This window comes from Castor canadensis, chromosome 6 (genome assembly GCF_047511655.1).
Source record: "Castor canadensis chromosome 6, mCasCan1.hap1v2, whole genome shotgun sequence".
Classification (NCBI taxonomy): Eukaryota; Metazoa; Chordata; class Mammalia; order Rodentia; family Castoridae; genus Castor; species Castor canadensis.
In genome coordinates, this window is record NC_133391.1 from 84038476 (window position 1) to 84056487 (window position 18012).

The 18012-nt window shown below is 35.8% G+C and overlaps 1 protein-coding gene across 1 annotated transcript in view; it reads right to left on the minus strand.

Annotated features, from left to right (window-relative positions):
• Man2a1 (mannosidase alpha class 2A member 1) overlaps positions 1-18012 on the minus strand; it is a 169705-nt gene that overhangs the window by 13948 nt on the left and 137745 nt on the right. The window contains exons 17-19 of the mRNA XM_074076978.1: positions 14005-14138; positions 10155-10296; positions 6023-6156 (exon numbers count right to left, since the gene is read on the minus strand). Coding sequence (XP_073933079.1) covers positions 6023-6156; positions 10155-10296; positions 14005-14138 — 410 coding nt within the window. The remainder of the gene's footprint in view (positions 1-6022; positions 6157-10154; positions 10297-14004; positions 14139-18012) is intronic.

Genomic DNA, 18012 nt, shown 5'->3' on the forward strand with positions numbered 1-18012 from the left:
AACAACATAAGTAAATACATACATATATAAATAACTTGATGTATTACATTTCATAAGCAACAGTCTTAGAAAATACGCAGTAGGTTGTTAAGCTCATTGCAAGCAATATAACAAATGGTGTCTGCCTAACTCATGCATTTTAATTATCTCCTGATTTAATACTAAAGATACTGAAAACATTTTTCACAAACAAATTTGGTTAAGGCCTAATTTTTATGAAAACTCCCAATCTAGCACAAAATTCTCAAAGCACAAGTTGCTATCTCCCTTCTCTATCAGGCTTCACCCATTATATTTTCATGGATTCATTTATATATTTAAATAAGACCATGAAGGCATATATGCACCCGAAGCTGCAGTCCATAAATGTTACCAAATTATAGGGGTTAAATAACCCATTGACAGAATTTTGAAAGACCCCAAACTCACAATAAATCTTATTTTTAAGTATCAGTAACACAGGTGACATTATGATCATCTAACTATTTTCTTTAAATTTGGTAAATCACTACCAATTGCTTCACTTCATCTTATTCTAAAAACAGAAACAACTATGTATGTTATTGGATAGTTACCACACATTTATATAGTACATGATTATTCAATATAATTTAAAAATATTTTAATTTTTGCTATGGTGACTACTTACAGGAACATTTCTGTACATTCCAACATCAAATAAATCTATCAGATTTAGGGATACACATATGCTAGGTGACATGAAAAAATAATTAAACCTAACCTTAACACATAATGTTTAAGGAGTAAAAGCAGACACATGAAGAACTGAGAAAATAATTTATGTAGAAAGGTCCTTTGATCACTAGCTACATTTGAAGCAAATTTAAGTTTTTATGACTCCACTGATATCCTCCAGTTTTTGCATCTTTTTTGTAATACAGGACTCAAAAGGCTTGGATACTTGTCTGTGTGAAAAGACAGGATTTATAAAGATATGGAGCTTAAAATTCAGAATGTCAGATTAACATTGGACAGAAGAGTGCTAGAGAAAAGTGACTAGCATCATGCCAGAGGCTAACAGCAGATGTCATTACAATTCAGACAAAGGATGAAAAAAAAAAATCTTAAAGGCAGCAGATGAACATTGCAATATTAAGATACTGACAAAAAAGTTAAGTCTGAGAGTTATATGAAAATGTATCCATTCCACATTCTTTTTAAAAGAGAGATTAAATAAAGCATATAAAATAATATTCTGCAACAATGCTGCCATTTAATGCATCTTGTAGAATAACAGGTATAGAAAAGGAATATTTTCAACAAGACACTTAAATGTATACCCAGATCAAAGGGCTTCAAAATCTAGGTCAGGATTGCTGACAAAATCACTTTTGAGTAATATGAGATAAAAGACTGAAACAGAAAGGAAAACACCTGCCTTATCAAATTCGAGAGGCATTAAGTCCATTCTAGGTCAAGACAAATTCAGAAAAAAAAAAGGTACTCAGGCTTTGTTATACATTCTTGGAGGAATTCCTGGGCACTTGATTATCTATACCTGAGAAGCAGTTAAGGTGCATGCATATATATATATAGATAGATAGATGATATCTATATATCAATCCTCCAAAACAGATCAGTTCTCCTGAACCTTGGTGTTTCCCTGAAACACCAAGGATCTCCAGGGGTGAGGCCCTGGGAATGTAAAGCTTAAAAGCTTTCGCAGGCGAAGCTCATAGAGTCAGCTATGTACTATGCCGTGATTCTGTGCTGGGAAGTAGCACCCCAAACAAGTTCACTCCTTCGCTCTTTTTGGATTAAAGAAATAAGGTTCAAACTCAAAGATGTTTGGACAGAAGTCTCAGAAAAAGAAACAATGCTGTGAATGGAAGAACTTTGAGAATTAAAGAATTACTGTCCTCTGCAAGATAAGAAAGAGTTCATAGAGAAGATGTAGTCCAGTGCCTTAAAATGACAGTGAACAAACAGCACTGCTGGAGGCTGGCCAGGAAAGTCTCACACACTTTTATATATTGCCAGCAACAAGGGGCTCACCAAGACATTTAACTGCTGAACTATCAATATTTTGATTAACCTCCTAGAAAGGTAGCCTTCTAACTCTCAGTCTTCAGATAAACCCCAAATGTATAAATCATGTTTGGGGTAAACAATGTTATATGTTTGTTTCAGCTATAAATGGGTCCGTCCCTCAACCTTGTAGTAACTGATATTGTTACTATAAACATTATTGGGTTTCTTATTGTTTGAAAGGCTTCATTCAGACTGTGTGATTCTAGCTTTCTCTCTCTCTGCAGCCTGCTTGACAGTTTTCAGCACATACTGGTCCAAACCACATAGCATTGAGATCTTCTTTATTGGGTTACAGTCCTTATTCCACACGTCAGAATTTCTTGTTCTCTTTATTAGGCTTATGTGAGGTAACTGGTCTTCAACATCAAAGTCTATATTTCACCTAATCAGAACTTGCTAAATTATGTAAGATAGTTAGAGATCATTTTTTAGTCATCTTTGCTTACTTAATTTAACCTGACACAGTTTGTTAAAGTAAATCTATTAATTTAACAAGTAAATGTAATAAAAACAAATGAGAAAAGAATACTGTCGAGGGGAAGGTTGAGGTAAAAGACAAAGAAGAAGGGAGAAAACAACTGACATATATTGAAAGATGCCATTTAGTGAGGTCATCTATCTAGCTCAGAGTTAGAGAATGGTGACCACTGGGCAAATTTGTCTAGAGATGTGTTTTGGTAGGTCACATAGTATTAAAACTTTTTTCGTCACCTCTGAAAAAATTCATATAACAAAACCAGAAACTCCTCACACAGATTTTTGTTTTGTTTTCATCCAAGAAACTGAAACTTCGAGTCACTTTGTGCCAGCATTCCCATGCAGAAACCATTAGCTGGAGCTTTGCTGGGGATCCTGCTGGGGATCCTGCTGACCTCCCCAAGCTATGTGTCCTCAAGTTCACAACAGACACTTGAGTCACCTAACCCAAGCATTTGCCTTTAAGGGTATAAAACCTGCTGACCTCCCCAAGCTATCACTTTCCAGAGCCTTAAATAAACATGAGTTTTTAACCTGATCTTTTCCAATTTCTTCTCCCTAAAAGAACTGGTATCCTGACGTAAATGACCAAATTAGAATACTTACACACTTCAGGACTTCTAAATCCTGAATGATTCCTTTCCCATACCAGCCATCACCACGAATGGCATTGGGAGTTAAGAGTCAAGGAAAACAAATGTTGAAGAGGTCAATGCCAGAGACAATTCCCATTTCTTGTTTCTGCTGACCCTTCCTGATCATTAGTATGGATGATGGTAAACCCTGTACAGCCGCTGCCCTCCACCGGCATCTGAGTATCACCCCAAGTCTTTGTTTCCACTGCCCGGAACAGGACTCACTCTGGTTAGTCAATCTAGGATTATTCCCATGAGGCTCTGACAGGCTGAAGGCTTTCCATTAAAACCCTGACCTTTCTGGAAGTGGCTTCCACTTCACTTTCCACCATTAACATTTTAGATATTAGAGTCTGAGTTGAAATTAAAAACGCTTTCTACAAAAGTTAAATTATATGATATATAACTTTTTTTTTACCAACTGTCTTTTTAATCAGTTTCACTAGAAATTAAAATGTATTCTTTCTTCTTAATTGACTTAAGCTCTAGAATCTATAAAATAACCAACATAGGATTAGGATTATAAAAACACTGGATTAACTATCCAAGGAGGTGCATTTTGTTTGTTTGTTCACTGGCATTTAAACTCTCAGGGCTTTATGCTTCTTAGACAGGTGTTCTACTGTTTAAGCCAGCCTCCTATCTGTTTTTTGAGACAGGGCTTTGCCACGTAACTGAGACTGGCCTTAAACTCAAGATCCCCCTGCCTCAGCCTCTAGAGTGCTGACATTACAGCATGATGGACTTTATCTAAGGAGTTTTAAATGGGAATCAACAAACTATTTAAGTTCTATGTGAAAGATTTATAGATCTGACATGAAATTTTTATTGCCATAGTTAATGGAAATTTTGTACATTAGTGTCAATATAGAGAAAAAAATATGTAAACCAGAAACATTTTTGGGAGAAGCAAAAGACAGTAGCTGCCAACATTCAGACAATGATGTTCCAATGCAGTTTTAGCTCTTAAAACTAAGCCATCTTATCAGTAGTTGATTTAAACCCTAAGTCTCAGGAACTGGTATAAATCTTGACATCTTAAGTGGATATTATTTTTTTTCCAAAAGATTCTAAATACTGGAAGAATAAATTAGCTCTTTCCATTCCATTCAACCAATTAGTATTTTATTTATAGAATGTCTACACAGGCAAGGAGGACACCTGAAAATGAAGTGGATCATTTCGGGACTCTAGTAGGGAGAATGAAACATGCACATGAGAATGAGGCAATAAGCAGAAACTGCAACACAGCTCATTCACCTATGAATTTGTGTATCCATTCACATAACAAATATTGGGTCCTTCCTCTGATACGAGAGTGGGGAATTTATGGTCCAAAGGAGGAGAAAAGACAGTCATCAAATAATGCATGAATGAGAAATTCATGGTTCAGAGGGAGCATAGGGAACATGAAGTGGTCACGAGGCCATTGATTAGTGAGTGCAGATCTGAACTAGTACTAAGAATTCCCTAAGTAGAGAGGACCAAAGGGCATGTGTAAAGGTACCTTGGGGGAAGAGGTCATGGGAAGAACATGGAACTAAAAGAAAACCAATGAGCTAAAGCAGAAATGGTGAGAAGTATGCAAGATGCTTAGGGGAAATAAAATATGCATAAGATGATGAGGCAATAAGCAGAACTTGCAAAACAGTGGCATGATGGTTGTTCTTCCTATGAAGTGGCAGATATGGAAGAAAGAAGAGTACAGGGTGGATGGGCATAGGCAGATCCAGGAAATACATGATGCCAGCTTAGATCAGAGTGACTTACAGATCTGAAATACTTAGGTGAAGAGACAGGCACTGGAGATTACTGGTGTGTGGACAGGGGTGGTGAGGGAGAAATACCTTTCGGGGATGACTCCCAGGTGTCTGGCTTGGGACTGGATGGGAAGGTGACTCATGTCAATGAGTGAGGGAACACAAGAGTGAGATGCTGAGTGAGAGCTGTTTTCAATTTTTATTTTTAATGGAAGTACAAAGATTGGTGAAAACCTAATAGAGAAGATCTCCTAGGGATGTCCTGGCTATGACAGTGGTAAAAAGGTAGAGAGAGAGGATGGACTGTCAAACCCTGATAAGGGTGAAGGGCTCAGTGCCAGAGACACTTGGGAGAGAATGCCTTAGATGAAAGACTGGTATCACCTATATTGTAACAAGGTAAGAGAGGGAGAAGATAGTTCCAGAACAGAGAGCTAGCTCTCTGCAATGGCCATTCTCCACATAAAGTGAAAGGTGACTAGAAAACAGTCAGTGCAGAAGAGGAAAATGGCCATGTCTAGGGTCCTCTGAGGTGAGCAAGCAGCATGTTATGGAGAACTCTGAGGATCACACTGCTGGCACCTGAAACTACTGCCAAGTCACTCAGGTCCAGTCCAGCTTTTGCCAGACAGTTTAACCTCTAAGACTGTTATTCCTCTAAGAATAAAAACTGACTATGATCAGAGGAATAAAAACTAATTAAGGAAGAAAGACAAATAAATCCATTTTCAATTGATATAGCTTAGACTAAGGTGAGACCAGTAAGGTTTTAAGTAAATTCTACAATTTCCTAAGTAAATGACTAAGCATTACTCTGGAATTCTTATTTAGCTCAATTTAAAGATTTTTTTTCAAAATAATTTCACCCAAACCGCTTCCTTGACATTTATCTGTACAATAAGCAATTAAAAAAATGACCTAAGTGCAGATCTTATACAATATTTATAACTGAAGTTTTTCTGCAAATGTAGGTTAAATCTATTATAAGTACACAGCAATATTAGAGATTATAAAAAATTATTTGAGTAGAAACTTCTTTCAAATTTTGGTTGACAAAGAACAAGCAACAGCAAAACATGCTGGTTATTTTTTCCCTACCGCATTCATGCCACTTCTTTTTTCTAGTAGTATTCGAAATAGATTAGCTGTAATCTTGTTATCATAGACACCTTGCCCAAGACCCCGATTGTCATCTTGCATGAGTCTTCGATCCATGAAAACTTCAATTTGACCTAACAAACAAACAAACAACAAAAAGTGGCCAGGATTATTTAATACGGATATTTAGAGAAGATAATTTACAGAGAAGGCATGGTGTTACTATAAATTTCCCCTGTAGTTAAGGATTTGGATCTAGGTGCCATGGGCTTTCTCCTAATAATAGCTCAAAGCAGCTACAATAAATTTACAAAACTGAACAGCATTTCTGCTTTTCTTTTCGTTCTTTTTTTTTTTAGGTATTTTGGAGAAGTGTTTCCTTCTTCAAAACATTTTTGGTCGTAAATGCGTAACTGTATTCTGCTTAGCTTTTTAATAAAAGCATTGATTACATAGTAGATATCTTCTTGATTTAAGAACTGAAAGTTCTCAGAGAAGGGATCAGGAACAACTCATTGAGAGCAAATATGGTTAACATGAGGGCACAAAAACATCTACACAGATAAATGCTTAGTGTTGTTAATAAGTGTATATGTGTCTTAATCTAAAATAGACAAAATTTAATTACCATATAAAACTAATGAATTCATGGATATTAAACTATTTTAAATAAGAATCTTTATAGTAACATGCCATGATATAAGTCTGGCAAAAATTAAAAGAAATAAAAAAAAATCTAAGGTCAATATTAGTTCACAAATAAAGAAAATGGAACATTTCCAAGTATTTATGTAAGTTAAAAGTATGACTAAGCTATAATTTAGAAATTCAGTTTCTAACTATATACACCCTCTTTTAGTTATATATACCCTCCTCAAAAAACAATTCTTTGCTAAAATTTTTTGTTATTTTTTCTTTATTCATAATTTTTCCTAATAGCTCAAATAATAGCTACAATAAACTTACAAAACAGAATAGCATTTCTTTTCTTCATTAATGTTTAATACTGAGGGAAAAGTTTGAAAATGGAACAGAACAGATAGCAACTTAAATGGAATTTTTTGTCAAAAAAATTAACTTAAAGAGTAAATTAAATTCTTCTCAACTTTTAATGCCAGCACTTAGAATAACAATGCTTGTGAGGTTTGTTCAGAAAGGCACACAGATGGAACAGTAAGACATATGCAGATATGGGGGATCTAAACAAGATTTGTGAATGTGAATGAAACTTAGTTTACTTGGTTAGATTACTTGGTATGTGGCAATTCTGAGGAACTCCTAGAATTTGCAGATACCATTTTGTGCTCTATTCTCTGATGTCAACACTGTAGAACCAGTCCTCTGGCTCAAAATGGTCAGATGTGGTTCCCTTTTTTTGCTAGGCAGTAGTTCCAAATTCCTCTAGTTTAAGGTATAAGCTACTGATTAGGTTTTGGGAGATTATAAAGTGAAAAAACTCAACCAGCACCATATGTTCTGGTTTAAGATTATATTCAAATAAAATTTAAAAAGTTAAAGTTACATATATATGTGTGTGTGTGTGTGTATATATATATATATATATATAGAGAGAGAGAGAGAGATTTAAAACTACATGTATATATACATTTATACACATTTCTAAATTAATGAACATTTGGTATAAAAGGGAAAAGCTGAAAGATTTTAATAACTATTACTCTTATATAGTCAAATCAAGTCTTTACTTTCTTTCTTCTTGGTTTACCAGTAAAAGAGCAGAATACATAATTACCAGCGAACAGTAGAATTCTTATTGCTATTATCTCCACATTTTAGAAGACAATTGTGTAGGATTACGCCCCCAGAACAGGGACTAATTGTTCTCATGACAATCTAGAGCTTGCCACTTTACACCCAAATTAGTCTATCAATCCTTAGACAATTTCTAATTCTTCTGCCTCAAAATGTCAGTTCATATATTATGAGACACTTAGTGATTTCCTGAATGTGCTAAAACTGTTTTTATTCTAACACTATGAATATTTGGGTGCCTCTAGTAAGAGTAGAGGAGTGTGATTTCTCACTGCCTGAGTCTAGTGTGTAGTCCCCTATTTAGAGCACAACTCTGAGAATTCAAGGCCAGATTTAAAAATGGATGACTCACAAGTCATATAGCATAAAGATGCTTATGTTGTTACAAAGTGATTTTTTAGTTTTGTTTTAAAATATGCTAACATTTACAGGATAACGTCACCTAAAATTCTAGACTTCTGGATGCTTCTTCAAAAACTGAAAAAATTAGCAATACTGGATCCCTATCCTCATGGCAAAAATTAAAGGGCACTAAGTGTCCTCATGGCTGTCCCACTGCAAATGGGTAAATGCCCTCCAGTGTGTTCAGGCCCTCACCACTCTGCATTGATTCATGACATCAAGTCATTATTATTTTCATAAGTGAATTCAAGTCTTCATTGTATAAATTCACAGGATTTTATGTAATAAAGGCCACAAACAAAACTGTGAAATACTAATTTCTTTACGTATGGAAACACAGAATGAATGTACATGCCTAAAGTAAAAAGTGGGCTCATGCCAAAGGATGTCAGGCGTCTGCACTCATTATGTATGTTGCTCCTTCAGGTACCTATTTTTAGCAACTCTTAGTGGTAAAAAGAAGAACAATTAATCATATGTATGATAACCAATTAAAAAACTATGTATTAAAGAGGACCAAAGTCTCAATAGAAAATGTGACAAAAACTGAGCAGTGTTAACTCATTTTCTCTTTCTCTACATTGCTTTCTGTCTTTTGGAGTCCTTGAAGCTATACCTCTTTATTACCATATATGTATCACCTCTTCTCCATTTCTTTTTTCTTTTTGGAAGGTAGAAAGATGTTAATAATTTTCTGCCACTGTGATAAAATACCTGAGAAATACACTTAAAGGAGGAAAGATTTATTTTGGCTCACAATTTTAGTTCATGGTCACTTGGTTCTGCTGCTTTCAGGCTTACAGCAAGGTAGTGATATCATGGCAGAGGAAAGTTACTTGCATCATGACAGCCAGGAAACAGGGAGAGGAAGGAACCACTGACAAGGTATACTTGTCATGCTCCTAGTGACCTACTTCCTCCAACTAGGCCCTGCCACCTAGTTTCTACCATCTCACAATAATGCCAAATTATGAATGCACCAATGGATTAATCCATTCACTAGAGTTCCCATCACCCAACCACTGCTTAATAGCATCAGCAGCTAGGGATAAGGCCTTCAGCATATGAGCCTTTTGGGGGAGGACATGTCATATTCAAGCCACAACACCATGATTTAGAAAAGACCATTTTTGAATTACAACTTCAAACTTTTACAAACTTAGGCAAGTCATATAAATTTTGGAGTTTGAGTTTTCACATCCAGCAAAACATGATGACAATACAGGTCTCTGCAAACAATAGGCAATCAGGAGAAGCAAACCACTTATTATGGCTTAGATATGAAATGACCTCCAAAGGTTTATGTGTTGGAGGCTTGGTAACCATCTCATGATGTTCTTGAGAGCTGACTGGATCTTAAGAATGCTAAATCCATAAACGGGTTAATTCATTGCTGAGTTCATAACTGAATGGGCTATTAGGCCCCTATGTAAGTGGGGGCTACCATGTTGGAGGAAGTAGGTCACTGGGGGTGTGCCTTCAATGAATGTATCTTATCTCCACACCCTTCCCTCCCTCCCTCCCTCCCCTCCCTCTCTCTCTCTCTCCCCAACAACCATGAGGTAAGCAGCTTTGCTCTACCACACACTCCCTGACACGATGTTCTGCTTCATTATGGCCCAGAAACAACACAGCCAATTGACCATGCCCATGAAACCACCCATAAGCTTTCTTTCCGGGTTATTTTGTCTCAGTGAAAACAAACGAACAGAAAAACTAACACAGTCACCATTAACAACAATTGTGACGTGGTATCTTATGTCCCCTTTCTTCACATGAAGACAGATGAAATTCATTTTATGGTGTTCTCATCAAACCCCAAATTAACAAATATACTGGTTCTTAAAAGACAGGTAGGTTTTAGCAGGAAAGGATAATGACTAGATTTGGCCACAGAAAAATTATATACTTACAGCTAAAAACTTTCATAGCAAAACAGAATTCAAACAACACATACCAGCAGTCAAACTTGAAACACCTAAAGACTGAGCGGAAAGCAGTGTCAGCCGACACTCAGCATCTTGGATATATGCCATTGTAGTCATAGGGTAGACATTTGCTTGAAGAGGCAGTTTCTCCATTGTCCTTCTAGGTTGGATCTATAAAACCAAGCAATGCTCTTTTTTTTTAATGTGATATTTACATATATGCTTTTTAAAATTAGGACTGAGTGTTTAGTATTGAGTTTTCTTTCAAAGAGAAAGCCACATTACTTCCTTTCTTGTTCAAGTAAAGAAATAATTTAAAAATTAAATTATTCCTTAAAACAGTATGAAGAAAATCATAAGGCTCTTACAAAGTAATTTTTAAGTGGGAATGGTACAACTTGTCCAGATTTTAAAAATAGGCACTTCTATTTAAATGCAGAATAAAAATGCCTAACAAAAGTCTTCTAGCTCTCCCATATTTGCATAAAACAAATTATAAAGGTATTAAGTATTCATTTCTCATCTAAATCTAACATACTGCTTTTGTAATGAACGCTAAGCATAATAGCTTTCCATCCCCTTTCAAGAAATATCTCTTATTATTCTTGAATCAGTTTTAATAAATACCAAAGATCTCCCCACTAAATCCTCTACCATATTACATTATAATCAAATGCATATTTATATTTAAAAACCTTTCAATGTTTACTCTTCTTGTTTAGTTTCAATTTTGATAGCCTCATATATGAATGCATGAAATAGAACTTTATCTTTTGAGAAAGACTGTCAGAACCTCAAAGCCAGTCCTGCGTCACAGTGAGTAACTAACGCTTTAGGAGCCTGTTATCAGTGAATCTTACTCATACCATGTAAAATTGCCATCTCCAGCTCATGAAAGTTGAATATGAACATCCACAAAGAAGAGGCACAAAGTCACTATAATAGTGCACACATACTGAGGGCCCATTAATGGAAGGCTGGTCTTGAACGATCTGCTTCACAATCTGGTTGGATTGGGTCCCCCCAGATTCATGTTCCCGTAACCTAAACATATGATCTTATTTTGAAATAGTCTATACGAAATACTCAATTTTCTCTGCAGAAATTGATGAAGCCCTAACTCTATGCATGGCATTCTTGTTAAGAAGGAAATCTGACACACAAGTAAACACACAGAGACACAGGGAGAATACCATGTGACCTCAGAGGAAGACACTGGAGTGATGCATCTAAAAACCAAGGTGACTCCTGACAAATACCAGAAGCCAGGAAGAAAGGAAAGATGGTGCTGTCCTTTGGAAGCGAATATGGTCCTGCCAACACCCTGACTTCAGGTGTTAGGCCTCAAGAACTGTAGAAGAATAAAGTCCTCTGGTTTTAAGCCATTTGGTTTGTAGTAATTTGTATGGTAGCTCTAGGAAATTAATGAGTAAAGAAAAAAACTATAAATTATTTTAAAAAGAAAAAGAAATGCTACACTGAGAGAATTCTCCATTTCTCCTTTCCAATCCTGACCTTCCCACCTCAATTAACTTGAATCACTGAACTTATAAAAAAAAGATGTTTAAACTGCCTCAACTCTGCTGCTGCCCCCCAACACCACCACCTATGGGCTAAATTTCTAGTTTTGCCCCAGTACTACAAACTCCAAAGCTTAAAAAGTAGCTTTAAAAGTATTTATAGAGTATAAACTTAAAAATATTTTCCTTTTTATTCAAATGTTTGATCCTTGAAAAGAAAATTCACATTTTTTTAGTGATTCATTTTTTTATTAAGTTTTCTCATTCATATACACACCCACACATACAAATAATGGCTTCTGTGAGATTTTAAGAAAAGCTTTTCTTTTGTATACAAGGAAAATGAACCACCATAACGTCATGGTTTCAGATGAAAACCAAACAGCTGAGGTAGAATTAACATGTTAACTGAGATGTACGTTATAACTTCTGTGCTTTGGAAACAGTTTAGAATAACTTTTGGAGGAAATCATAGAAAACTACCACAACCCTTTCCACTTACGGCCAGCTGAAAATCATGCAAAGTAAAAAGCGTATGTTGTGAAATTCTTTCTTTCTTTCTTTTTTCTAGTTTATTGACTTTGGACTTCATTTGATTTTTATTTATTTTTCTTTCTTACATTCTTTTATCATTTTTACATTACTTACATATGTATACATTGTTTGTGCCACCTCCCCCCTCAACCCCGGTTCTTCCAGGCAGAACCTGTTCTGCCCTCTTCTTCGACTTTGTTGAAGAGAAAACACAGGAGATAAAAGAAAGACATAGTATTTTTGCTAGTTTGAGATAAAGATAGGTATACAAAGAAATTCCTAGCATTGCTTCTAGGCACTTGTGTACTGCAACCCACACTGGCTCATCTCTACCAGACCTCTTCACTACTTCCTGGTCTCCTTCCCATAGTGGTCTCTGCCAGTTTAAGATTACTTTATTTGCTTTTCTACAGTGAGCACATCAATCACATTCAAGTTTCTGGTTTCCTTCCCTTGCCCTATTTCTCCCATGTGTGTTCTCCCCTTAAGTGTTTGACCCATGTTCAATAATATTACTGCATTTGTTTTAGGTCTATAATCTACATATGAGGGAGAACGTGATTCTTAGCCTGGCTAACTTTGTTCAAGATAATGTTCTCCAGTTCCATCCATTTACTTGTGAGTGACAAAATTCCATTCTTCCTTGTGGCTGAGTAAAACTCCATTGTGTATAATTACCATCGTGTGTAAATACCACATTTTTTTAATCCATTCGTCAGTAGTGGGGCATCTTGACTGTTTCCATAGCTTGGTACTGTGAATAGTGCTGCAATAAACATGTGTGTGCAGGTGCTTCTGGAGTAACCTGAGTTGCATTCCTTTGTGTATGTATCCCTAAAGGTGGTATTGCTGCATCATAAGAAAAATCTATCTTTAGTTTTTTAAGAAGCGTCCATATTGTTGTTCAAAATGGTTGTACTAGCTTGCATTCCCACCAGCAGTCTATGAAGGCTCTTTTCTCCCCATATCCTTGCCAACATTTGTTGTTGGTGGTGTTCTTGATGCTGGCTATTCTAACAAGGGTGAGGTGGAATCTTAGTGTAGTTTTGATTTGGTGAAATTATTTCTATTCATAGCCAGGAATTCATAAAACACTAATTTATCAAAAACATGCTCATATTTTTAACATACCAAAGACAAGCTATATCACACCCACACATACAGAGATTAAGGTAAAAATCAAAATAGTTCCATTAAATTTTGTTAAAGAAAACTGACAATCCAAAAAAATTATATGAATATTTCTTAATATTTAAAATTATTTCATGAAAAATTTTAATAACTAAATGCCCATCTACATTTTTAAACATAATGCTTTTCTATGTATATGTATGTGTGTTTTTGTGTAAATGTACACACATACATACACATTGGTAAAGAGAGGGAAAGGGTTTTCATAAAAATTTTTAAAAACCCATTCTAAGACCATAAATTTAAAAATATATTAGGAATAAATGAAATACAAATAGACCAATTCCTTATAAGAAAAAGAAAACATATCAATTAAACAAACCATAATTGTTTCTTTTCTAGTAAATTCATAGAGAATCAAGGTATGCAATAATGATCACTAGCTCTCTCTTTGAAAAACATAAATCCTACAAACAAGTTGTTCTAAAAAACAGACTCTAAATATTTCTTCTAACTTTGGAATTCTTTGGATCAAACATAGAACCTACAAGTGTCTTAAAATTCAGTTTTATTTTAGAAATAATTTGGAACTTTAGGCAGGTTTTTCAAATGATTCAAAACTAACTGGCCTATTATCCTATATAAAAATTACACACTAATTCAACCAACACTTAAACATTTAAAAGAAAATTACCTGGTATCCGTTTAGGTCAGTATAAAATCTATTTTGGTTGTTTACTTTAGAAGAAATTCTCATTACAATCTCACGGTTATGTACCCTTCGAATGTCCACAATATTAGAAACTTCCACAGACTGTCCTTCTATTCCTAAATTGAAAAGAATGTGCACATTAATAAAAAAAAAATTACTGCCCTTTCTTAAATATAGTACTGAGAACTCCTTCTAAAGTGACATACAATCAATCCCTTGTTTTCTACTTCCTTATTCTTAACATATATCACATATAAAATGGTGTTACAATTTACCTTTTCTCTTTTTTACATTGGACTGTGGATAGCATTTATGCAGGGGCACATGAAATTCAACAAAAAGATGAGGAGGTTGGGACAAGATAAAGGTAGAGGACAAAACGTGTCACTGCTTCTCCAGTTAGTTCTGAGGAGGAGGACATTAAACGAGAAAAAGTCAGCCCACCTCTCACCTGTAGCACAATTCTCCAACAGAGACATTGTAATTTTTCTCCACTACCTACCCTCTTTACACACTAGAAATTACGAGCCAGTGAAAAGTACACTCTACTGGCTTGTTGACTGCTATTTCTAGGAAAAAAAAAAGACAGGAGATCTGATGACATGATTTATGGCTGAAGCTGATATTCACATATTGGTATTTGTGGACTACAATCTAGAGAGCTCCCCACAAGTTAAAACAATTTAAAATTGAGTATTGTCTCTTAGGAGCCCTAGTTATGGAGTGATCCATTCTGCCTCTTGCTATATAAAGCAGAGGACAGCTTGAAGAAGTCTCAGATGTATCGAACTTACATTATTTTTGGGTCTGAGTGTTTACTAGCATCATTTGTCCTTCTACCTTAACTGAATCATCAGGTCCTTAGTACAGACTTGGGTCAATTTCAGAGGTGAAGAGAGGTGTCATGAAAAAATCCAACACACTTAATCAGATGTGTATATGAGAGATATTGTAGGAGCTTCTAAAGAGAGCAGTTAGGAAAGAGGTCTTAAGAAAAGAAACCATCCTATCCTATTTCAAAATGCTGATGCTTGCTGAAATTCCAAGAATCCTGGAAACCTACCTATAGTTTTATTTCCATTACTCACCTCTCCCTTCTCCTCACACACAGTCACTCTGTGCTGATAACCAGCAAACTCTTTAAACAACAAGGGTTGTATAAGAACCGGTACAGGAAGAATAGAGTTAGGAAGACCTTTTTTTTTTCTAGGAGCCAAAAAGAATCCCCAGAGCTTATAGAAAGTGGCAAATATTTTTAAAAGTTTGAATCTCTGCAATTTATGGAAAAGACTATATATAGCTGGTCTAGGTACTATAAATTTCTGTGAAAAGTACACTGGAAATTATAAATACAAATAATAATATGGTGATGAATTAATACTAAATGGACTGCAGTCTCTATTAACAGATTCTATTAATTCTATTAATCTTCAGAATGCTCAAAGAACTTCTTTCTGGTATACACTGCTCTTCCAACTTAACCACCTCAACTGGAGCTAACTTTAGTTTCTCTCTATGTTCATAAAACTATTAGAGTACAATCACCTGGAATGGAAAAAGGAATGCCATATTTTTATGTCCACAATCTGAAATACTAATCTGCCAGTTAAATATACACATGTATTTCCGTCTGAGAGTTATCAGAAGAACCTGCAAAGGAGGATAACACAAATACCTCCAACACTATTAGGAACTTAAGAAAAAAAATCACATAAATCACAAAGTTCAACAGAATCTGCTTTGACCTAGGGGTGTGTAGTGTGTGTGTGTGTACACTTTGCTTTTAATATGCTTACATTAACCAGACTATTTTTAAAGCAAAAATGAAATCCACATAAAATTTTAATAGACAATGAATCTAAGACACCCAAAGCACAAAATGTAGGGGTTGGGATAGTAGCTCAGTGGTAAGAGTTCAATTCCCAGTCCCCCCCCCCAACAAAAACCGAAAACAAATTATATTACCCTGGTTCTCAGGTAGCACTATGAAACAAGCATAGATGATGACAAGTTAACTCTAATTTACTGAAAGCATTTATAGGATTTTTAGTAATGTTTTATGTTTTCTTTTTTCTAGATTGGATATTCTCTCATGAAATGAAATGAAGTCTTAACAAGAGAGAACATCATTAATTTCAATTCATGAATCTCCAGAAAACATTTATGAAGAACAAGCTTCAAGGAAAAATTAATAACTTCATATTGCCTCGAGCAATGATAAATTATTTCCATTGAGAAACTCATCCTTCTCAAGCTCACTATTATGCTCACACCCTGTTGTGGTAACAAATACTTCAAGCCTTTTAACAGAAGCTATATGTCCATACCTAATTTGCTAAGACATTAATTTAACTTCTGAGCTAGGACAGACTTCTAAAATAATATGCCCATAACATACTCATCATGAACAAACCAAATAAAACCTGCAGCAATAACAAAAGGAGGAATCCCTGAGTTCTCATAGAGAATGTATTATTTTTTTCTTAAAGAACAGTATGTGTGTGAGAGAGAGAAAACTGCCAACATTTCCCTTTCCATGTCAGGAATTCTTCAAAGTATGCATTCACCAAAGCAAGCTGCAGGACAGAAGGGAGAGCTCTCTGAGAAGCAGGACACAAACCGTGGTCTGCTGAATGTCTGCAGTATGTGGCAGGAAGGGGGTTACTGCTACCAAAGTGTTCTCTCTGGGACTGGTTCACCAGGGCTTTCTAAGACCTTCCAGGATTTCTGTAATCCTGGGAAAGAAAATGGCTCCTACAAGATTAGTCCCCCAAACACAGAAAGGAGTGTTTCTACCTAATACCTGCTAGAAAGAATGGAGGGTGTTTACCCTTATTAACACACGCAATGCAGGATTAAATAGACACATTTCACAGATGAAAATGTTTTTTAAAAAAAAAAGAGGCTGAGGAGAGTCTTCCTAAAGCTACCCCTGCACTAAACTTCTCCCATATGCTGTAATCTTCAGTCTCACCCCTGGAGCGGGGGTTGCTTTTTCTCCCTAGATTCTGTTAACTTCTCATAGACACAGTCTGTCCTACACACCATCTTTACAATGCAGTTCTTAACATTTTGAGCACATGGTAAGTGCTGAATCACTGTTAAACAGAAATAACTAAGATGTAAAGGCCAGTCCAGTCCATAGTGCAGAAGTTAGCAGACAACAGAGGAAGGCAAACTGGTCTACAGATAAAAGTTTTAAGTATCGGGAAACATGAAGGAAAAGGGGTTTTCATTATAGGCAGATGAATGCACATTAGAATGTAAGCGCCTCAAAGATAGGTACCATATCTCCCTGAGGCTTATGCTGTCAGCACAAAGAAGGTGTACCATAAATGCTAGCTGAATGAAGGGAGGCAGCAATGAGGGCATGACAGCACCAACCGTTACTGAGGTACCATGTACCTTATACTTACTGTATGTCTACAAATAACCCACTTAATACAAATCCTAAGCCGAGGTGGAAATCACTTGTGCCCAAGAACACAAGGCTGGTAGCGCCAGGGCTAAACCTACCAACTGTCAGGTCTCACTAGCAGACCAATGAATGGAGAAAGCTGAGTAACTCTGAGTAGGAAGATCTCCAGATTTGGGGTAAGGGGGATAGAGAGCAGAACAGAGGAGGGGGAGGAGGGGGAGAGACAAGTAGAGGGAGAAGGGGAGAGAGAGGGATTTGGAGATTGAAATGATATACCACAAAAACTACTTAATTGAGTAAAACAGAATTGAGACAAGATTTGCCTGCACCAAAACCTCTTTAACAATCCAAAATCCTATTTTTAAAATAGTACATATTAATAATTAAACAGACATGCTCTGTTACATAGAAGTCATTCCCTATTGTATCTAGCTGAGACGAGCATAGTTGTAAGCATAGGGAGCACACACCAGCATGTCCACTGCTTACTGTGGCTAAGAGTAAAAAATGGAGAAACATTCTAGATATCCATCAATAAGGAAATGAACAGATAAAATCAGGTATAACCATGC